Source organism: Lissotriton helveticus, chromosome 6 (genome assembly GCF_964261635.1).
Source record: "Lissotriton helveticus chromosome 6, aLisHel1.1, whole genome shotgun sequence".
Lineage (NCBI taxonomy): Eukaryota > Metazoa > Chordata > Amphibia > Caudata > Salamandridae > Lissotriton > Lissotriton helveticus.
In genome coordinates, this window is record NC_136067.1 from 2785327 (window position 1) to 2810320 (window position 24994).

Below are 24994 nucleotides of genomic sequence, written 5' to 3' on the forward strand. Positions count from 1 at the left end.
CATATGCTGGTTCCTGGGTGCAGGTTAATCAATGTTTCACACAGGCCACCTAAGAAATCAGAGCAAACGGCACAAAGGCTTAGAATTTTAAATATTAACAGATTAATAAGGAATATATATATATATATCCAAACCATGTAAAATTCTACATTTTAAGACATTCTGTAAAGTGAAGGAGTCCGAAATTGGAGCCTAACATTTTTAGTATCCTCAGATATATTTGTGGGAGCAGTGGAAGTGTAACCAACAGAATATAGTATGGACTATGAGTGGTCTCGATTGAATTTTGAAGCGCTCCAACCTTCCTATTAAAATTTTCATTCATTTTTTGTTTGTGAATTAAATAAAATATTCCAATATTTGTGTACTTGTTTGAAGAACGCTTGTTTCAGGTTTGTTGTTTTGCAGTTAAAATCATCGAAAACGCTTCGTAATGATTCAATGGGGGTCCTGAATTCCAATAATGTGTCACTGCGGTCCCTAGAATCCAGTATTAAGTGGGGTCCCCGGGTTCCAGTAATGATTGGGGGGATTGAGCGACAGAAGTCAAAAGGTTAAGAACCAGTGGACTACTAGAATTCACCCAGTTAGTCTAAACATGTTGATCGACTCTAGAAAGGTTGTTTGTCTGAAGAAGGAATACTTCTATATAATTTGATCATGATATAAAAAACTGTTACTTATTTGTCATGAAAATGTCTGTGTCTGTGCAAGCGGAGTCATAACTACATCTCACACAGTGTTCTCCCGTCAGCAGTTAAGCGACAGCGGACACAATTTAGAAGAATCCAAGGGTCATTTTCGCGCTATATAAAACTTTTCAAATTAAATTAAATCAAAACATGTTTTTTATGGACAATGCCATGCATTTCCAAAGGGATTCTTAAAGAGACACAAACATAAATACGACACAGGACTGTTTTATAATTTAAAAAGGTGCTTCAAGACAAAAGTTATGGTGCACAGTGTAAACCTTGAACTTTTTATTCTGGGACTAGTAATAAACATTGCTGAACAGGACTATGTTACTTATCCTGTAAGCATCTGTAGTGTAGTTCCTATATTCCCAATAGGCTCTGCGCATTGGAATAATATAAACAGTAGTGTAGACGTAGGACTGAGGTCGACTAGGTCTCTACTGACTATATTAGACTTAATTAGTTTTGCCAGCTAGCTCAGAGGTCACTAGAAACTTTCTCGAATGTTCAGGAAAGAGTTAACTCTCCGGATTTAGACAAGAAGGGATTAGCTTCTGACAACCGCATAAACATGACAACTTTGCTCCCTCAGAATAAGAGTGTATCTCTAGAGTCGTGTGAAAACAATAGACAGCTATTTCACTCAGTCAATCGTGCATACTTAGTTTCACCAGAGTGCAGAGAAATAGAGAGACGGGCGTTTTCAATAAAAGGTGTTATTTATTGAGCAGTCATCTTTCTCATGCAAGAGAAATCAATTGCCACAATTGCAATACTTATAGTAAAGTAAAGTGCGTATAGTAAAAGGAGTATTATAAAATAATACTGTAAAAGCATTGATATGGTTTCTTAGCCATAAGATACTTTAAAATGGATAAAATATATACATATATAAAAACATTGACTAACGTACTCAACTGGTGCTTCTAAATACGCCTACCCCGGTGTACCTGACCTAAGCCTAATACGTGGGAAGGAGTAAGTAAGTAGCAGTTTAAGTTAAGTTGGTTTTTTCCAAGAATCTGAATCAAGAATTCTCTTAAGGATTTAGTCAGCTCCGTACCTTGGTAATAGAATGTAGGAGGTCTTGTATCTCTTTCTCAGGACTCGATATCCCAGCAACCCGCAAGGGTGGCTGGAAACACCGGAGCTGGATTTTCTCGGCTGGAGAAAAAGACAGCGTCTTTCTCAGTGCGTCAAAGGGGAGGGGCGGCGTCCTTCGGCTCCTCGCATCAGCTGGGCTTCCGGGCAAGTAGATAGCCGCTCTGCTCCAAACCACCGTGTGTTTGCTTAAGGCAGCGTTGGTATATTTATACCTGAAAGGTGCCGGGTTTGACGTAAGGTTGGACATAAGACGTCACTAAGAACTAACAGTTCTTTCTGGACTCCAGGAGTTCTTGTTCAAATCAAAACAAAAGCAGGGGGATTTCCCGGGCTGCTGGAGGCTTGGTTTGTTTAAAGAACGCGTTGTACTTTCTAGAAGTCTAGGGGAGTAGCCTTGACGTATTTTGACTGCATGGGCTATTACTAAATATGGATATGATTCTTATGCCTTTTTAAGGATATTATTTATTATAACCATATAAGGGCATAAATCGGGAATATCGAATTAGGGTCCTAGATAGAAACGCAACACATCTGTTCATTGCATGTAGAGCTAAAGATTCGCATGCTTTGCGCACTCCTGCCATCTAGTGGAGGGGCTTGGCTGATTGCAGCTGGTTTATCTTTCTTTGAAGAAGTTTATCTGAAGTGCCCTGGATGTGGAAAGAAGACTGAGAGCGGGTTGGTCTGGTTAAGGCGGAATGAGGAGACCACCTAGGATAAGAATGTTGGATTATTTCTAAGAACCGCTAAGGCCGGATATAGCTGGGAAAAGGGTTGCTGCAACGTGAGGGCCTGCAGTTCACTAATATGTCTGAGAGAAGGTATGTCTACTAGGAAGGCAACCTTCCAGGAAAGAAACTTCACAGTGATGAATGCAAAGGCTCAAAGGAGGCCCCACAGGTCTGGTGAGGACAACTTTGAAATTCCAGACCACAGGGACAACAAACAACATTTGCAGCGGCTCTCGTCATGCTCTGGCGAGAAGCAAAGACTACATTTGGCGTGAAGATCAGCCCTGGGTATTTAGAGTGACTCTGGGGGCACCTTGACGGCAGGAGTAGGCAGAGCACGTGTATCTACAGCCACACATGCCACGAACATTGGTGCTTCCGTGCCAACATGCAAGACAAACTAATTAAACTATTTGCAAATATTAATTTTAAAAGTACTTGCTGAATGTGTATAATTTTCTTTCTTGAAAAGCAGTTATAAAAAAAGTCAGATCTCTGTTATGTCAGTATGTTAAATTGTGAGATAACGCTGCATAATGTTCCACATCATTTCCCTTTGATAATATAATATGATCCATAATGTGCCTTTTCGTGCCATATAATTTAGTCATCCAATTCTCATCCTTTGATCCTCTACTGCTGCCTAAATCCAGTGGCCGCCACTATATCAATAATCAGCGGATATCTATTTCGTTTCGTTTCTCATTTTCACTGTGTAGCGTGGCCTGCCCAATGCATGACCGTGGTTTGATTTGAATAATACGGGTATAGGAGTGAGACGAACCCAAACACGATGTAAACCATGTTGGAGGGACTGACTTGTTGCTACAGGCAACAGTCTGACCAGTCTTCCATCTTTATTGCAGGTTCAAGAGGGCACGAACGCCATACACTGGGTCCCTTACAGACAGTCTGGGGTATCTCGAGTGGGTGAACGTGGCTTTGTCGCTCGCAAAGGAGGCAAACAGCAGAGCCATGTGAATGCGTTAGTATGACGGGCTTCCTCGAAGTATTTAAGAGTTGAGCCACACACACGTTTCCATAGAACTAGTGGTACAATCAGTAATGGTGTGTGGACTGCTGAATGCATTGCACCATGCTAGGAGTGGCCACAGAGTGTTGCTGCGGAAGACAAGTCCTTTAGCATCAGCACAGACCCCACTTCATTTTCACAACTTCTCATTAGTGGAAAATTAGGTTTTAATTGGGCCCTTGCTTGAACGCTTAATAACTGAAGTCCTTTTTGAGTTACGCGTCTCTGTCTCAAACACAGAAATGTCTTTTAGGAACTCCTCCGCACTGTAGCAAGAGATGTGGATTGCTTTGTGTCTGATCAGGTTTGAGGACTCGCTGAAACTCTTCCCACATTCATCACACCCATATGGTTTCTCTCCTGTGTGAATTCTCTGATGCCTGTTCAGATCTGAGGACCATCGGAAGCTTTTGCAACACTCTGAACATTGGAAGGGTTTCTCTTCAGTGTGCACTTTCATATGTGAGAGTAAATGTGCCTCGCGAAGGAATCTCTTCTCGCATGCGGTGCACTGAAAGGGTTTGTCCGCTTTGTGGATTTGCTGATGCTTGACGAGTCTAGAGGCCTTAAGGAACATCTTCCCACAGTCATCACATTTAAAGGGTTTATATCGAGCATGGATTGTCTGGTGATTCCTCCAGTCTGTTAACCGCCCAAAAGTCTTGCCACATGTACGGCATATGCTCAGACATTCTCTGTTGTGAACTTTCTGATGGATTACAAGGTTTCCTTTTCTCTTGAAACTTTTTTGACACACAGTACATGGAAAATCCGGGTCTGTTGCTGGCTTCTTCTGCTCCTTTTGGGGCTGCGCTTTTTTCGTACACCTTTCTTCAGAGTTCTGAACAAGAACGGTCTCCTGTGCTTTCCAGAATAGTGTCTCTTTTTCTTCCGGTGCTGGAGAAGTTGCTTCGAAATTACTGTCCACACATTTCTGCTTGACTCGGAGGTCCCACTCTGTTGGATTAAAATAGAATGAGATGTTAATTAATTAACACAACCGAAGTCTCTGAAAGTAAGTAGAGCAGTATGTCAACCAGATGCACTTATCGGGTTACTGACAGGTAACCAGTAACTACGAAAAAAACAGTGAACCCAGATATACTAATAAAGAGGTCACCATTTTAAAATGCTTATACAAAATAACATTGTCTAAGTTTTCCTTGATAAAAGCAGCTTATAATTCTGTAGAACGCTACCGGATTGGATTTTTTAAAAACAAATCACTCCTCTTAGCTTCTAAATAAATAATCCTCTTGCTTGATGAGTTTTTAGGGCTTGCCTGCTAATGCGCTTGCGCATAGCTGGCGAGCTATATTGTGGCTTAACGAGAGCTTAACCATCTCGGCGATTTCTTGCTGTGCCAGAGAAAAACAAGCTCAATGCGCAAGCGCATTGGCAAAAAGCGAGTGCACATCAAAGCCACCAGCCTCCCTCCCACAGGCATCTCAAGCTTCCCCCAGCCGGCATTTCTCCTCCCATAATTATTCACTGCACGGCCGGCCGGCACATCAAAGGCTGCTCCTGCCGTGACTCGCATTTCTCCTCCCTCCTCCCCCTTCACTGCCCAGGCCGGCCGTACTTTCACTTTACACGGCTCAAGTTTATTTTTTTAACATGGCAGCTTTTTTTTCCCTTCCTTTTCTGGCTCATTTAGGTCGCTATGTCATTCATCTGTGATTGTGGCAGTGCCCGCTACTTGTGGCCCTCCTGCTCACTGGGTGCAACATTTCTCAGCTTCCAAAGCACACCGATTTTAAAGGTCTTGGCGGCTTTTCCAGTCCTCTCAGCACCCTCCCCTCACTTCTGTGCACATTTGAATTTTATGTCCTGCGCATGAGTCGCCCTTCCCTTTTCAAGGCCTTCTGCCTTTACTGTGCCAACTGCTGTTTCCAAATTAGCACCCACCACCCAGCTCCACCGATGCACCCACCACACAGCTCCACCGATGCACCCACCACCCAGCTCCACCGATGCACCCACCACACAGCTCCACTGATGCAACCACCACACAGCTCCACCGACACAGCTCCACCGATGCACCCACCACCCAGCTCCACCGATGCCCCCACTACACAGCTCCACCGACACAGCTCCACCGATGCACCCACCACACAGCTCCACCGATGCACCCACCACACAGCTCCACCGAGGCACCCACCATACAGCTCCACTGATGCACCCACCACCCAGTTCCGCCGATGCACCCACCACACACCTCCACCGATGCACCCACCACCCAGCTCCACCGATGCACCCACCACACAGCTCAGCTGATGCACCCACCACCCAGCTCCGCCGATGCACCCACCACACAGCTCCGCCGAGGTACCCACCACACAACTCAACCGAGGTACCCACCACACAACTCAACCGATGCACCCTCCACACAGCTCTACCGATGCACCCACCACACAGCTCCACCGCTGCAACCACAGCATCACTCAGCGCAACCACAGCATCACTCAGCGCAACCACAGCATCACTCAGCGCAACCACATCATCACTCAGCGCAACCACAGCATCACTCAGCGCAACCACAGCACCACTCAGCGCAACCACAGCACCACTCAGCGCAACCACAGCACCACTCAGCGCAACCACAGCATCACTCAGCGCAACCACAGCACCACTCAGCGCAACCACAGCACCACTCAGCGCAACCACAGCACCACTCAGCGCAACCACAGCACCACTCAGCGCAACCACAGCACCACTCAGCGCAACCACAGCACCACTCAGCGCAACCACAGCACCACTCAGCGCAACCACAGCACCACTCAGCGCAACCACAGCACCACTCTGCGCAACCACAGCACCACTCTGCGCAACCACAGCACCACTCTGCGCAACCACAGCATCACTCAGCGCAACCACAGCATCACTCAGCGCAACCACAGCATCACTCAGCGCAACCACAGCATCACTCAGCGCAACCACAGCATCACTCAGCGCAACCACAGCATCACTCAGCGCAACCACAGCATCACTCAGCGCAACCACAGCATCACTCAGCGCAACCACAGCATCACTGGTTCAAATGTTTCAATCTGTTTTCAAGCTTTCACGCTTTATTACAAATCAAAAAAAGATGTTAATATTTCACTTCTGTTCTTGGATTTTCGTCACAATAAAAAACACTGAACATAATCTTCACAAAAGTTATTTACAAAAGTTTAAGCTATTGCCATTACAAATTAAATAAATTATTTAAGTATTAATTATTTAAAACAATTAAAAGCCATTGTTATTTGTAATATCAATACATCTAAGTCACGTAAATACAAAACATGTTGCATTACAAATGCTATAGGTGTCACACCGATGCACCCACCACCCAGCTTCACCGATGCACCCACCACACAGCTCCACCGACACAGCTCCACCGATGCACCCACCACACAGCTCCACTGATGCACCCACCACACAGCTCCACCGATGCACCCACCACACAGCTCCACCGATGCTCCAACTAAGCTCCAACAATGCACCCACCACACAGCTCCATCAATGCACCCACTAAGCTCCACCGATGCACCCACCCCACAGCTTCACCGATGCACCCACCACACAGCTCCACCGAGGCACCCACCACACAGCTCAACCGATGCACCCACCACACAGCTCCACCGATGCACCCAACACACAGCTCCACCGATGCACCCACCACACAGCTCCACCTACACAGCTCCACCGATGCACCCACCACACAGCTCCACCGATGCACCCACCACACAGCTCCACCGAGGCACCCACCACACAGCTCCACCGAGGCACCCACCACACAGCTCCACCAATGCAGCCACCACACAGCTACACGGACACAGCTGCACCGATGCACCCACCACCCAGCTCCACCGATGCACCCACTACACAGCTCCACGGACACAGCTCCACCGATGCACCCACCACACAGCTCCACCGATGCTCCAACTAAGCTCCAACAATGCACCCACCACACAGCTCCATCAATGCACCCACTAAGCTCCACCGATGCACCCACCCCACAGCTTCACCGATGCACCCACCACACAGCTCCACCGAGGCACCCACCATACAGCTCCACTGATGCACCCACCATACAGCTCCACCGATGCACCCAGCACACAGCTCCCTGATGCACCCAGCACACAGCTCCACCGATGCACCCAGCACACAGCTCCACCGAGGCACCCACCACACAGCTCCACAGATGCACCCACCACACAGCTCCACAGATGCACCCACCACACAGCTCCACCGAAGCACCCACCACACAGCTCCACCGAAGCACCCACCACACAGCTCCACCGAAGCACCCACCACACACCTCCACCGATGCACCCACCACCCAGCTCCACCGATGCACCCACCACACAGCTCCACTGATGCACCCACCACCCAGCTCCACCGATGCACCCACCACACAGCTCCACTGATGCAACCACCACACAGCTCCACCGACACAGCTCCACCGATGCACCCACCACCCAGCTCCACCGATGCCCCCACTACACAGCTCCACCGACACAGCTCCACCGATGCACCCACCACACAGCTCCACCGATGCACCCACCACACAGCTCCACCGAGGCACCCACCATACAGCTCCACTGATGCACCCACCACCCAGTTCCGCCGATGCACCCACCACCCAGCTCCGCCGATGCACCCACCACACAGCTCCGCCGAGGTACCCACCACACAACTCAACCGATGCACCCTCCACACAGCTCTACCGATGCACCCTCCACACAGCTCTACCGATGCACCCACCACACAGCTCCACCGATGCACCCACCACACAGCTCCACCGATGCACCCACTAAGCTCCACCGATGCACCCACCACACAGCTCCACCGATGCACCCACCACACAGCTCCACTGATGCACCCACCACACAGCTCCACTGATGCACCCACCACACAGCTCCACCTACACAGCTCCAACGATGCACCCACCACCCAGCTTCACCGATGCACCCACCACACAGCTCCGCTGAGGCACCCACCACACAGCTCCGCTGAGGCACCCACCACACAGCTCCACCGATGCACCCACCACACAGCTCCACCGATGCTCCAACTAAGCTCCACCAATGCACCCACCAAACAGCTCCACCAATGCACCCACTAAGCTCCACCGCTGCACCCACCACTCAGCGCAACCACAGCATCACTCAGCGCAACCACAGCATCACTCAGCGCAACCACAGCACCACCTAGCGCAACCACAGCACCACCTAGCGCAACCACAGCACCACTCAGCGCAACCACAGCACCACTCAGCGCAACCACAGCACCACTCAGCGCAACCACAGCACCACTCAGCGCAACCACAGCATCACTCTGCGCAACCACAGCATCACTCTGCGCAACCACAGCATCACTCAGCGCAACCACAGCATCACTCAGCGCAACAACAGCATCACTCAGCGCAACCACAGCATCACTCAGCGCAACCACAGCATCACTCAGCGCAACCACAGCATCACTCAGCGCAACCACAGCATCACTCCGCGCAACCACAGCATCACTCCGCGCAACCACAGCATCACTGGTTCAAATATGTTCTTTCAATGTTTCAAGCTTTCACGCTTTATTACAAATCAAAAAAAGATGTTAATATTTCACTTCTGTTCTTGGATTTTCGTCACAATAAAAAAACACTGAACATATTCTTCACAAAAGTTATTTACAAAAGTTTAAGCTATTGCCATTACAAATTAAATAAATTATTTATTTAAGTATTAATTATTTAAAACAATTAAAAGCCATTGTTATTTGTAATATCAATACATCTAAGTCACGTAAATACAAAACATGTTGCATTACAAATGCTATAGGTGTCACATTTGCGAAAGGTAGAACTATTGGCATTGTAAATGACAGAGCTATTAATTTAGCTATTTTAAAAAATAACACATAAATAAAAATAAAAAATCATTTATAAGACCAATAGCTCAAACTTTCCTAATGCGAGCACTATTGCATTTCCAATGCTTGTTACTTTTGATATGAACACATCCAAACGGGAATCGTTAAAAACAACAATATCTGCTCTGTCAATGGAGGCTTGGCAGGGGTTCTCCCCTGCCCACAGAGTGAAGCAACAACCGGAAGTTCAAGAGACTCCAGTGAAGGTATACCTTATTGGCCAACTGGAGAGGCAGAGGTTTTGGCCGTTCTTGGGGGTGATGGGGCAGTGGATGCAGATTACAGGCCTACTGGGCGCGGACCACAGTTGTTTGGGGATCACAGCCTGGGGAGGGGGTATGGGGAGATACGGAGGGTGCTGTTGTGGTTCTGGATTCAGTTGTGGGGAACGGGATTGCTCAACTGTGTTGAAGCTGAGGGGCTATGATGGTGAAAATATATACAATGGACCGGATTTGTTTGCTTCTTGCATCTATATTGGAGGGCTGTAAAGATCTGCGGGGGCAGCATGTACGTTGTCTTTGTCGATCTCAAATCGCCTGGTGACTCAGTCGCCCGCAAGAAGCTATGGCAGGTACTTGGCAACACGGGCATGCCTTTGGACCGGTTTACCATATTAATTTGTATACATGAGGGCAATTATGCGCAGGTGCGATGAAGCAGCCGGGGCGAACGAACGGACCGGTTTCCCCATCAATAAGGATGTTCGCCAAGGCTGCGTCTTGGCTCCTACCCGGTTTTCTTTATTCCTTAATGATATTGCTCATTTTCTTTCTTTTTTCCCTACCCAGGCATAAAAACACCAATACTGTTGTTCGCAGACGACACCCTACTGATCTCCAAAGCACCTAGCGGGTTGCAGCTTGTGCAACTCCGTTTTGACGAATTTTGCAGAGAACAGGAATTGAAGATTAATTCAAGACAAAGTTTATGTCCTTTAAGAAACACAGATCGTTTAAGGGCAGATAGAGTTGGGGGGGGGGGAGGGGCTTGCCACTCCAGAGGGTAGACGTCTTTAATTATTTGGGTGTCACTTTGTCTTCAACCCTCTCATGGAAACCTCACGGGGACTTAATGTCGCTCAAACACAGGTAGATCACGGGTGTAGTATTGAAAGAACATAGTAGCTCCTTTGGTAAACCCATCACTCCAGAGCCGCAGATTCTGGATGCCAAAGCAGTGGGCTCAGTCCTAGAAGGATCAGAATTGTGTTTTTTTTCAACACATCTTCTCTAACGAGATCTGAGAATAAAGTTCTGAGAAGTTTAGCTCGTCTCCCACCCAGCACTCCACAGAGACGTTTAATGCTCAACATGGGTAGGAAATCATTAGTCAATGAAGCGAGACACAGGCCTTTGCTATTTTAGAGACGGTTATGGTCCCAACCAGAATTAGTTCAGTACGCCATGGCCCTTAGTGATGTGATGGAGGCGAAGAGGTTTAACCAAATTGTTTGGTTTCAGCTAATTAAAAAGCTACTAGTAGCTTGAGAACGCTATGGGAAAATCTATCTTCCAAACCCATTCTGACAGCCAAGTCGCTGAAAAAACATTATTGGCCGTGGGTCGTACAAAGCGAGGCTGGGCTGGCTGTTACGGGCGGGGGTTGGGTGTTGTGGTGCAAGATACTAGATGGATCTTCAATGGAAATTCCTAATGCGGAATGTACGGGGCCTAGGACAGTTGACGATACGCAACAGGATACACTTCTATCTCAGGCGCTATGGACTCTCCATAGCGGTTCTGCAGTAAACGCTTGTGTCGGGGGATAGCGTTGGATATTTGAGGAGAAGATGTAGAGGACAGCTGTGCGTGACCTCGTATTCTGGTTATGCAGGTGGGGCTTTAAGTTGGGCGGTACCTGGAGTGCCGTTTAGTTCAAGGGCGGTGAATGTGCCCCAGAGCATCTGCTGTAACTCCCATGTTTAGGTTTTAAAATTTTTAGCAAAAGGCTTTGGAGTGTTGCAAAAGCGTACGCTGAATTCACAACGTCACCCACTATACGACAACTCTGAGTATAGGATTAAACTGCATGTTCCATTTACTTGTTCTAATTGTAAGCAAGAGTTTAGCAGAATCCTGCAAGATATTGTCTTACCTTTTAACCCCTCCCACGCTTGTGACAGAACCGTTCCGTCACGCCCCTCGGGTGGTCTGTGCTGGTGACGGAACAGTTCTGTCACGGCCCGCTCGCCGCTGATTTTGTGCCTGCGCTGACGTTCTAAAGAGCGGGCGGGCCGTGACGGAACCGTTCCGTCACAAGCACAGCTCACCCAAGGGGCGTGACGGAGCGGTTCCGTTACCAGCGCGGGAGCGCCTCGCGGCCCCCCCGCCCCTTAGCACTGCGGCGGAATAGCCGCCGCAGTGAAAGGGTTAAAAAGTATGGTTTACTTTTCAGCTAATATTGGGGGTTTAGGGAACTGGGGTAGCTGGAAATGTATTCTTTGTATCTCAATACTCCATTCTACAAAATGTATTGTTCACTTCCTTCAACTGCTTATATACAACCTGCGGGATGGAAACTCCCCTCCAACAATTGAAGCCTTCTCCAAGTTCTCTGCATGTTTGGTTATTACAGTTTTATTTCTTATCATTATTGGGATCTCTTCATTAAACTATCAACACAGGGCCTGCTTAAATCCTGTTTGTCTGATCTGCAAGGTTAAAAAAATATATATTTTGGACATCACCTATGGGTGAAGGAAACAGTTACTAACCCGGCAAGCGTCTGTTTTTAGCGTACATGGCTGTAGATTCCCATGCTCTGGATACTCGTGCCATCTTGTTTTGGGTTCGGAGTTTGCAAGTTATTTTATTTCGAATACGTTTTTCAAGTCACAAGAGCCAGTGACTCCTTCCTACTTGGCAATGCACACGGACACAGACTCTACGTCAGATCATTTTCTGCACAGCGTGTGAGAGTAGCATTGAGTAGTTAGTGAACACTCTATGATGCACGTGTGTTTTCACAAAAAATATATTAACTGAAAAGAGAAAAGATTTGCGATCAGAGCCACACACTTCCTGGAAGGAGGGAGAGAGCATGTGTCCCTATGGCACTACATGCTACAAACAGATTCTTACAGGGTAAGTAACATATTCCGATCGTGGCGTGTGTTGCTGGAGAGATGCATCCTCTGCATAGACCGTACAGCAGTGACCTCCTGTAAGTAGTGGCCTGCGTGTGGATGAAGATGTCTGGCCAACCATTGCCCGTTGTTTGACTAGAACCTCCACCCAACAGCACTGTAGATGTGTGGGTTTACAATCTAGCTGCCATGCATGTATCAGCAAGGTGAATGCTTCCTAAAGAAAGCAGTGGTTGAAGCCTTCTTGTGGGAAGGGCAGGTCGCGGAGGTAACAGGGAGGGCTCTTGGCTTTTTGATAGCATGCCTGGATACACCCAACTATGCTTCTAGCAAACCCTGCTTTGGAGATTGGTGGCCCTTGTGAGGCTTTGCAAAGGCCACAAACATTTGGTTTTCTTTTTAAAAAAGTAACTCAGTCTGTATAGTACATAACAGTGCGCTTTTAGTCTAGGGTATTACGCACTTTCTCTGCTACCCAGTCTAATTGGGAAATGAAGACTGGGAGCTCTATTGTCAGGTTAGGATGGAAATGAAAAACAATCTTAGGAAGGAACTTCGGGTTTGTCCTGAGCACCACCGCATCTTCATAAACTTGCATGAAGTGTTCTTGTAGTGTGAGGGCTCGCAGCTCACTACTGCCATAGAGAGAAGGTATCACAACTTGAGGTAGAGGTGAGCTTCCTACCCAACTTGAGAGTGGTCCGTGGTAACAGAAAGGCCTGCCCCGCAACAAGTTGTTGCTGCTCTACCACTGCAGACAGCATTGGGTACCGACAGTTACCAACACCAGATCTACTATTCACACATTCATGGCGACAAAGTCCTCAAGGCAAGGGCCCCGAAGAGGGCCCGAGGCACTGACTGTGCCGGAGGTACTGACTGTGAGGCGTCAAAGAAGGCTAGTGTCCATTGCACGTCGCTCTGCAGAAAATATAAAGGGCTCACCAAGTGAAGTTTCTTCCAGTACAACCAGACAAAGTAACTGAAAGGACCAGAAGGAAAGTGCTACAAGACCAGCCCGAACACAGAGCCCTATCACTACACGTCCGAACCCAATGGTGGGAAATAAACTAACATGAGTCGATGATCATGCACATTGCCAACTAAGGTAGGAGTCACTACATCTCGTGACTCGAAAGACTTATTTGCCGCAAAATAACACAACTTGCAAATGCCTGAACCCAACACTAGACGGGAGGAATGTGCAGAGCACATGTATCAACAGCAATACATGCAACAAACGCTCTATCACAGGTTTCAAACTGCATCTATTTGCAAAAATGCTTAAACTGTGTATTTTGGCTCAAATTCCTAAACTTAAGATAGAAAGGAGCGTGCCCTTCTGACAATTCCTTGTGCGTTAGCAGAAATTAGAATTAGGTGTGGAGCTTTACTTTTCCCTGGAAGGCAAGACTGAGATCAGCTCACTGTAATTTAATTCACAGGCACATGTTGTTGTGATAGTAAAGTAAATAAAAAAATTTCTGAACACAATGAATAAGCATGCTGTCCTCGCACAATCATTCCACTTTTACGATGCAGACCAGCCAGGAGAACCAAACTAAGTACATACTACAAATCTGTGTGTGCGATTAACCCGTTGCGTGCGCGTGACGGAACGGTTCAGACACGGCCCGCTCACCGCGCCTGCGCGCCACGAATTCCGCGCCTGCGCTGAACGTTCTTTTAGGCAGGTGGGGCCGCAATGAAACCGTTCCGTCACAAGCACAGCCCACCCGAGGCTCGTGATGGAGCGGTTCCGTCACGAGTACGGGAGTGCCGCGCCGCCGCCCCTCCCCCTTAGCGCCGCGGCGGAATAGCCGCCGCAGCTAAGGGGTTAATTGGAGAACAGAAGAAATCTCTTAAACTGGGAGGGCGCGGCTAAGATGGCAAAGCGGTGAGACACTTCTCACCATCGCTCCCGCAGGTCACAGCTATTAGGCAAATGTGGGTGACAGCAACAATGCAGGAAACACAACGAATCTCCCGGCGGCATGTTGCAGAGGAGGCACTGCTGTCCCTGGGGTGCTTTACGACACCTGCGAGCATGAATGGAGCTGTCAAATTGTGATTTGTGGACCGCAGCAGCAGCCTCCAAGATGGCGGCGCAATGGACGCCACCTCCAAGATGGCATCTGCAATGGATGCCACCTCCAAGATGGCATCTGCAATCGATGCCACCCCAAGATGACTGCAGCAACTAGCTGGGCATGGAGCCCCCGAGGAGTCGGGAAAGGCCTTCCTGATGCACAATCAATGATGGAATAGTGTTCGCGGACTGGAGCTGGAATCTCGATGGCTTGGCTGGAGCTGGGCTGCGAGAGTCAGCTGTGGGGGGAAGCTTGACCATCTGTTAAATATTGGAGGGATTTGTTAGCATGAGCTGAAAGCCATTTTGTATTTCTGGCAGCCATCTTGTTTCCCATGTGCTGCCACGTGCTCGCCATGTGCTCTGTCCTCCCTCAATGTTGACTGCTCTTGTAATCTGCCTAGAAAAAAACTATATTTAGCATCTTCCACTTTCGCACATGCTCAGTTGAGCTTGCAGCTATCCTTGCAACTGTTTCTAGTCTGTAAATGTCAGGATGTGTTCACCAGAATTAGCAACTGTTAGCTCCTCACACTTTGTTGAGCAAGCAGATCTTGCATGCCCATCCTAGTCATTTTTGCATGCTTACATGTGCCAGGACTGCCCCTTGGTCTTATGCTGACTATGTAACCCTAAGCACATATAAGGTCCCTGGTTTCTGTACTCCTTAGACTGCCTCATTCAGTTGCTAAGACTTTTGTGTGACGTAGTCCCCCTCATTTGAGGTTAATAAAGATGTCCTTTTTATATTTCAGCTTCTGTGCTAATTTCTTCTTTGTTGGTTTAAAAGGACCAATTATCAGTGGGACCCCTGAGAAGGTTTCTATTTTCAACACATCCATCAAGCACAACGAACGGAGAACCTCTCCATGCCCCTTAAAAAGAAATCAGCTGCACAGACCGCTCTCTGCGCATACCTCGATCATCCACAGTCAGACGCAGCAGACTGACATCCCAAGCCCATGCAATGGCCCTGACAAAGGCAGAGATCCTGGAACTTCTAGTGCCTTCAAGATAGAACTATGGGAGGAAATTAAGATGGCTCAACTAAGAGTGTGGCTGCCCTCTGAGTTGACTTGGGTACGCAGATAGGTGGTGGTAGAGCAAGTGTTGCTTCCCAATATCACATCAGATATTTGTTCAGTTCGGAGCATAGGCTATGCCATGGCAGTAGTTCAAAATAGGTTGGGCACATCAGCAATACAATATACATCCAAAGCTTTATTACAAAAACTAACAAATATAAAGAACAATCTGGAAGGTGCGGAAACTAGAGACTGGGCAGTGTTCAACAGCGAGTGCGTGTGTTTGCGTGATGCTTACCGGCCAGGCGGGCGGAGACAGGCATGTACCCCTCAGCAGTGAGGCTCTAAATATAAGATCTGCCAAGTGCGCAGCAGTGGGGGGGGAGGGGGAGAGGGGCCCGGCGGGAGGGCAGGGGGGAGGAAACCCCAATCGGAACTACGCAAGGGGAGGCATTAGCGTTTAAACAATGCCACTTTGCAGGCACACCTGATGGTAGGTCGTTAAGGTGCTATCCCAGTCTAGTGCTATGGGATACTTGCGGAGCCCCGCTGTTTCTTCGCTGTGTAGCGCTGCACTTTCCGCCCTTGCCCAGTTGTCAAAAGATCTACGCCAGTGTAGATCCTGGGGGGGGGGGGGGGGGGGGGGGGGACAGGGGGGGGGTCGGGGAGTGTTATTTTTCCAGCGCTTGGTACTGAGGCGTTTCGCTGTTATCAGCCCCGGGTCCCAGAACCTCTCCCGGACTTTTTTCTGTTTCGTCCTTCTGAACAGACCCAGCAAACATGCTTCCCATGTATGTGGCAAACTGCCTCCCGTCAAGGTGTCTGACACCGTGGACCAGTAGGTGCGCAGGGAGGGGCATGTCCAGAGTGCGTGTAGGAGTGGTGCATCTACAAGTCCGCATCTGGGGCACGCTGAAGTAGTTAGTCCGAAGTATCTATTGATCTTGTCAGGGAACAGATAGGCACGGTGCACGATATAATATTATATAATCTTAAAACAGGCATTGCGCGGTATGTGTATTATCCCGGCCAGTATCTGCGTCCATTCCCTGTCAGTCCAGTCCCGGCCCCTATCAGCTGTCCACTTGTCTCGCAGCCACTGTGACGAGAACTGCGTGTGTGTGTGCAGCGCCTGGGCGAGCCAATGTATCACGTGAGAGCCGTTCCCCATCACATGTAGATACTGAATCAACAGGTGCGTTGGGGGCTCCTCCGTTAGTGTTCCCCAGGCTCGTGTCAATACATGCAGGAGCGTTGCGTGTGTCAAGAATTGTCCAGCCGGTAGGCCCGTGCCGTCCGCCAAAGTCGCAAAAGGAAACAGGGCGCCATCTTCAAACAAGTCGCCCAGGCTCTCCAAATCAACTGCCGCCCAGCTGCTCAACGCAGGCCCCACGAGTGCCCCCCCCTCCCAAGGTGTACCCAGTAGTGGTAGGTTGGGTGCGTATGGCTTGGTAGCGCTCGTGAGTTTGTCTCCTCATATAGCACTTTCTCGCCACCGCGAGGTGCAGTTGGTCAGGGCAGCGGGACTTAGATAAGGGGTGAAATAACGCATGTATTTGCGGGGCCGTCATGACCTCGTCAACTGAGGCAGTATCCCCCAAATTCTTCCCACTCAGCCAATATGTGACCCACTGCAACTGCGCTGCTAGATAATAAAGCTCGTGATTAGGGACCGACAACCCTCCATTCTCCGTCGCAGCATATAGGGTTTTCAACGCAACTCTGGGGCGCCCTTTGTTCCAGATCAGGCGTCTGATTAGAATTTCCAGTTCTCGGAAAATACGAGTAGGGACATACACAGGTAGGTTTGCATAAAAGTACAGCAACCGAGGTAGGGCGACCATCTTTGCCAGTGTAATGCGACTGGGGACGTTCAACGGGAGAGAGGTCCAAAAGGACACTTGGGCTGTAAGTGATGAAATTGTTCTGGTGATATTACCATCCAACAGATCAGTGGAGTCACGAAAAACTTGAATTCCCAGATATCTAAACAAGATTGGATACCAAAGAAGTCGCTCCCCTATCACCATAATGTCGCACTCCGGGGTGTCCGTGGCGAAAGAGTACACCCCTGATTTCGCCCAATTGACACGAAGTCCCGACACATCTCCGAGGGGAGGGGGGCATCCTTGTCTGGTGCCTCTTCGCACTCGGACCGGATCAGAGAAAAGTCTGCCTGTGCGTACCCGCGCCACCGGGTCAGAGTAAAGGAGTTCCACCATTCGGATGTAGTCAGCACCCAGCTCAAATTTTCCCAGGACCTGCATGAGGTAGGGCCATTCCACTGAATCGAACGCCTTCTCAAGATCCAGTATAACACATCCCGATCGCGGCCATCGGGACACAGCCAGGCTCTGTACACGAAATAGCCGCCTGATGTTATAAGATGTGCTACGGGTGGGCACAAAACCGTTCTGGTCAGCGTGTACTAGTGTGGGGACCAGAGGCGCCAGCCTCTGAGCCAGTGCAGACGCCAGGATCTTATAATCCGTGTTAAGGAAGGCCAGTGGCCTATAAGATCCCATATTGAGCCGTCTCTACCAGGCTTCAGAAGCGAGATCACGTTTGCCTCGTTAAGAGTGGGTGGAATAGTGGCATCGTCTATCGCCGCCTTATACATCCGCAGAAGCTCGGGGATGAGGGTAGTCGAATAGGCCTTGTAAAACTCCGCAGGCAAGCCATCAGGGCCTGGGGTCTTACCGTTAGAGAGGGAGAATATAACAGCTCGAAGGTCCTCCGTCGTGAACGGCGCGCCCAGTTCGGCGCGTTGTGCATTAGTGGCCGTTGGCAGTGGCAGTTCCGATAAGTACCCGGAGATATCATCCCCAGTGGCTCGCAACCGGGAGCGGTACAGATCCACGTAGTGACTAGTAAAAGCCTCATATATGGCCCTCTGTGTGTATATCACGGTACCTTGTGCAGTACGGATTGACGTCACCGGTAACGTTTGAGTGTCTCTCCGTATCAGCCAAGTCAAGAGCTTGCCTGGCTTGTCTCCAGCGTGGTGTGTGCAGGCCGAGTGTGCGGCATAATTCAGGTTCTTCAACCTATCCAGAAGTTGCCCATGTTGCTCGCGGGCGGTCACTAGTCTCGTGTCGTTGCCCTGCATTGCCTCCTGCTCGCCATCCAATAGGGCAGACTCCACCCTCGTCAGATCCCTATCCACCTGACGCCTCAGTCCCGCCTGTGTGCCCAGACAACGACCACGTGTGACCACTTTAAACGCGTCCCACTCAATCTGCGAGGTGGACGCAGTATCAGTATTATCCTTAAAATATTGGAGAATGTGAGACGAGTGTTTCCCAGAATGGGGCGTCCAGCAAGACGCCTGGCTGGAGTCTCCACGTGGGGATCGGTGGGTGTGGGCGTTCCCAGGTAAAGTCAAGGGTGTGAGGGTTGTGATCTGAGTGAGTGCGACCTAGATAGCAGGAGTCTGTGACATGAGGCAGTAGGTCACTAGATAACATGAATCTGTCTAGTCTGACATGCAGCGTGTGTGCCCCCGAATAATACGAGTATATCCTTGTGTTGGGATTGCGATTACGCCAGTCATCGTGGAGATCCCACTGTGCTGCCCAGTCAGCGAATGCTCGCGATGTTCCGGTTATCGGTGCATTTGCCAGTGGGGGGAATGAGCGGTCCAGTTGGACATCTAGCACACAATTGTAGTCGCCCCCAAGCAAGAGTGGGACGCCTGGCCACGGCGCTAGTGCCGTCGATAATCGCGTAAGAAAACGTCCTTGTTCAGTGTTAGGGGCATACACAGAGGCTATGACTATCTGCTGTCCATCTAGTCTACCCTGCAATATCACATATCTGCCTTCAGGTTCTAGCGTGCTTTGAGTGAGAGCAAAGGGGACCCCTGGGCGAGTCCATATCAAAGTTCCACGCGCATATGCTGAGAAACCTGTGGCATATAGTTGTCCCCTCCACCTGTGCCGCAGTGTGTGTGTCTCTTGTTCTGTCTTGTAGCAGTGCTACCTGTACTTGGTGTCGTTTAAGATATGAGTATACCTGGTAACGTCGCGAGGGGGTATGCATGCCACGTACGTTCCAGGTGCAAAAATTAACAGTAGACATTGCAATTCCGTTTCTCCACCCCCCGCCCCCCACCACCCACCCCCAATATCCCACCCAACAGCACAACAGATCAAATTGTCACACCATGTCCATCGCAACGCCCGTACGGTCCCACCGCCCCGCAAGCACACAGCAAAGGGAAAGGGAAAGAATATCAGTCTCATAAACTTGGAAAACGTAATCATAATTCCAAAAGGACAACAGCGGAACATGTTGTCGTCCAAACGCTCTAGTGAGCACCAACAGTTCGTAAATTCAAGGGGGGGTGCACTGAGGTTGTAGTGTCAAGTGTACCAAGGATTCACGCAATCAGGGTGAGGGTGAAGACTCCCCACCACAGGCAGTCATTGTTATGCTGCCCATCAACAGCGAAAGTCTCCAGTACATGGGGTAGCCAGTCTGAGCGGGCCAAGCACCAGGTAATCGGCAGTAGCATTGGGCGGATGGGCAGGTCCTTCTATACGTGCCTCCTCCTCTATTTCAGACATCGTTAGATAACTCGGGCCTGGAGCAACTCAAGGGGTCAATGTACGGGACACACCTCAATCTCCCAGCTCCGCCCCCCACAGAGACCAAGATCAGCTCTCATCCCCTCAGCTGCTTACAGGTGGGAAGAAGGAGCTGAAGTGAACTTGTTGTTTTGCTTGGACCTGAATGCTGCAGAGACCTTTGGACAGCAGCAGCCTCGCCTGCTTGTGGGATGGGTATGCACAGGTCCCAGATTGTCCTACGATCCACTGCTGAGGGGCACCCAGCAAACCCCATGCTTGAGGGACATTTCTGGGAGGAGAAGGGTCTTTGCCTGCAGGGAGACTTTGTGAGCTCTTTTTCGTCATCTGGGACATATACTGGTTCTTAGGCTGTAGCCGACAGAGGAGGAAGGGAGACACAAACTTTCTGCAGCAGTCTGGATCAGATTAGGCAGAACCCCTAGATATGATGCCCATACCTGGCCACGGAGACAGGCTTCCTGCCCCTCCACAGAGTGTACATGGGAGGCCGCCGCCCTCTACCCTCTGATCGTTGGGGTGCAGTGCTCCCCGGTTGATGCACCCTGTGGTAGCAAAATACTGTGGTTTGATTAGATTTGTTTTTTCATTTTTCTACTTTTTCCATGTTGGGGAAATTCTTGGGGGGTGGAAGTGAGGGGTCTCTACCGGGTCCGCCATACTGACATCCTTTCATCGACCACTACCGCTTTACATCAATGCGCACACCGCTCGCTCAGTGCAATGCTGCAGATTGTCTCACTTAAGGCGTGGTTTTTGAACTCGAATAAATGGGGGGCTATTTGGCATGGACTGGGAAGCCACATGCCAGATATAATTTGTCTATAGGAAACCCACCAAAAATGGCCATATCAGGGTAAACTGAAGCACAGGTCGTAACCTACAAGCTATCACTCTTCAGCCGCCACCAAAGAAAGGGGGCGGTGGGTGGCAATATAACTGAAGCGCAACCTCCCCATGACTGTGCAAGACGTTTGGGCAGATAGAGATGCGAGATCTCTCATCCTCGTGGGTGCGATAGGGGGGCAACTCTTTATGGTGGCCACAGTCTATGCCCTAATTCATCCCAAGATTCGAACCTCGTAATTTTCTTGGAAATGCAGGCAGGGGTAGCCCAGGGAGAATTTATACTCACAGACCACTATAATGCAGTGTGCGTCCTTGCCACGGCAGGGACGGCGGCGTAGCCGCCCACTCAGGCGCTTTCTCTAAGCATCTCAAAGAGCTGCTGTGAAAAATGTACTGCAAGACATCTGGCGGGAGCTCCACCCTGCCATTACGGCCTTCCCTTTCTTCTTGCGTGTTCACCGTACACATTCACCAATGATTATGTACTGTTAAGCAATACCTTGGTAGGATTGATGGACGAGGCGCATATTGGGCCAATATCGGTCTTCGATCATGCTCAAGTTACAGAGCAAGTCCGCATTGGTCAGCGATAACGGAGTACACACACTGCCCGCAAGCTCCTTCCTTCATTTATCAGCTACCTCCATCACCCCCAGCTCCCACTTCCTTCACTGGTGATCATTATCCCTCTACTCTTTTCCATTGTCCCTCAGCTCTATTGTCCCCCGGCTCCTTCCATTGTGTCTGGTAACCTTCACTGCACCCCAACTCTATCCATTGACCACGCACCGGGACCACGCACACAATTCAGCGAAGACATCGCTGACTTCATCAGCCCGCACGCCCTCCCCTCCGCTGACTACATCCTCCTCGGGGACCTCAACTTCCACCTGGAGAACAACAACGACCGCAACACCACCACCCTGCTGGACAACCTCGCCAACCTGGGACTCAAGCAGCTGGTGAGCACCCCCACCCACTACGCCGGACACACACTCGACCCCGTCTTCTCATCCTGCAAGGACATCACCTTCAGCCACGCCACTGGACTCCACTGGACGGACCACAGCTGCGTCCACTTCAGCTTCAGAAGGACCACGATCCACCACCACCAGCAACAGGTTGCACGCAGAAGCTGGAACAAGATCACAGCCGACCAGCTCGCGACTTCCCTGAGCAAGAACCCACCCACCAGCGCAACGAACCCAAGCCAGGCGGCCACCAACCTCGCGAAGTGGATCAGCAACTGCGCAGACGACCTCGCCCCTCTGAAGACCCCGCCTAGCAGACCCGGTAGCAAGAAAGCCCCATGGTTCAACGACGAACTCAAGAGCTCCAAGAAGAACTGCCGAGCCCTCGAGAGAACATGGCGCAGAGACCCAACACCGGACAACATGACTGCCCTCAAGCGCGCCACCCGAAAACACCACCAACTCATCCACGCCACCAAGAAAACCGCATTCAAGGAACGACTGGACAACAACGCACACAACAGCAAGGAACTCTTCAACATCGTTAAAGAGCTCTCCAACCCCAACGCCGGTAACAACGACATCACCCCTTCGCAAGACCTCTGCAACTCCCTCGCCTCCTACTTCCACAACAAGATCGCGGACATACACAACAGCTTCAGCACGCAACCGACACACGCCACGACCGAACCACCGCCCCCCACCACCACCCTCCGCGCCTGGACCCCGATCAGCACCGAAGACACCGTCCGCACGATAAACTCCATCCACTCCGGATCTCCTACCGACCCCTGCCCTCACCACGTCTTAAACAAGGCCGACGCTGCCATCGCACCCCACCTGCGGGACATCATCAACACCTCCTTCGACACCGCTACCTTCCCGGAGAGCTGGAAGCACGCCGAACTCAGCGCTCTACTAAAGAAACCATCAGCCGCCCCCACCGACCTCAAGAACTACCGCCCCAACTCGCTGCTCCCATTTCCTGCTAAAGTCATCGACAAGACCGTCAACAAGCAGCTGGCCGCCTTCCTCGAAACGAACGGATCCCTCGACCTCTCGCAGTCTGGCTTCCGGGCCAACCACAGCACAGAGACCGCCCTGATCGCAGCCACCGATGACATCCGAGCACTGCTTGACAACGGAGAAACAGCAGCCCTCATCCTCCTAGACCTCTCCGCGGCCTTCGACACGGTCTGCCATCGTACACTAGTGCAGCGACTCAGCAGCGTCGGAATCCAGGAGAAGGCACTGGAGTGGATCATCTCCTTCCTCGCCGGAAGGACACAGAGTCCGCCTCCCCCCGTTCAGATCTGAAGCCACCGAAGTCATCTGCGGCGTTCCTCAAGGCTCCTCGCTCAGTCCAACCCTCTTCAACGTCTACATGAGCCCCCTCGCAGACATCGCACGCCAGCACAACCTCAACATCATCTCCTACGCCGACGACACCCAGCTGATTCTCTCCCTCACCAACGACCCCGCCACCGCCAGAGCCAACCTTCACGAAGGGATGAAGGAGGTATCCGAATGGATGAAGAACAGCCGCCTGAAACTGAACTCGGACAAGACGGAAGTCCTCATCCTGGGATCCTCACCCTCCGCCTGGGACGACTCCTGGTGGCCCTAGGCAGCGCACCCAAACCAACAGACCACGCACGCAACCTGGGCTTCATCCTGGACTCCTCCCTCTCCATGACCAGACAGGTCAACGCAGTCTCCTCGTCGTGCTTCAACATCCTGCGCATGCTACGTAAGATCTTCCGGTGGATCCCCACCGAGACCAGGAAGACGGTCACCCAGGCCCTCGTCACCAGCCGTCTGGACTACGGCAACTCCCTCTACGCCGGAACCACCGCCAAACTCCAGAAGAGACTCCAGCGGATCCAGAACGCCTCAGCTCGCCTCATCCTGGACATCCCCTGTCGCAGCCACATCTCCGGACACCTGAGAGACCTGCACTGGCTCCCGGTCAACAAGAGAATCACCTTCCGACTCCTCACCCACGCACACAAAGCCCTAAACAACCAAGGCCCAGGATACCTCAACAGCCGCCTCAACTTCTACGCTCCCAAACGCCAGCTTCGATCGACCGGCCACGCCCTCGCCGCCGTCCCCCCCCATCCGAAGAGCCACCACAGGGGGACGGTCCTTCTCCTACCTCGCCGCCAAGACATGGAACTCCCTCCCGACCCACCTCCGCCTGACCCAGGACCACCTCGCCTTCAGGAAGCGACTCAAGACCTGGCTGTTCGAGCAGTAGCGGACCCCCCTCCCCCAGCGCCTTGAGACCCACTGGGTGAGTAGTGCGCTATATAAATGCTTTGATTGATTGATTGACCTCTAGTTAACCTCCATCGTCCCCATCTACCTCCATTGTACCCCGGCTACCTCCATTGTACCCCAGCTACCTCAATTGACTCTGGCTAGCCTTCAATGGCGCCCCAGCTCCATCAATTGACCTCTAGCTAACCTCCATTGTCCCCCATCTACCTCCACTGTACCCATTCTACCTCTATTGTACCTCGGCTACCTCAACTGTACCTCGGCTACCCCCATTGTCCCCCGTCTACCTCTATTGTCCCCCGGCTACCTCCATTGACGCTGGCTAACATTCACTGCCACCCCAGCTCCATCCATTGACCTCTACTTAACCTCCATCGTCCCCCATCTGCCTCCAATGTTTCTCATCTACCTCCACTGTACCCAGTCTACCTCTATTGTCCCTCGGCTACCACCACTGCACCCCGGCTACCTCCATTGTACCCCGGCTACGCCCACTGACACTGGCTAACCTTCACTGCACCCCAGCTCCATCCATTGACCTCTAGCTAACTTCCATTGTTTCCCATCTGCCTCCACTGTACCCCGCTACCTCCACTGTACCTAGTCTACCTCTAT

At 50.6% G+C, this 24994-nt stretch overlaps 1 protein-coding gene across 1 annotated transcript in view; it reads right to left on the reverse strand.

The window, feature by feature from the left end:
* The window catches only part of LOC144761524 (uncharacterized), a 745631-nt gene that overhangs the window by 228496 nt on the left and 492141 nt on the right, over positions 1-24994 (reverse strand). Inside the window, 1 exon segment of the mRNA XM_078646848.1 lies at positions 3747-4184. Within this exon segment, the coding sequence (XP_078502974.1) occupies positions 3747-4184 (438 nt within the window).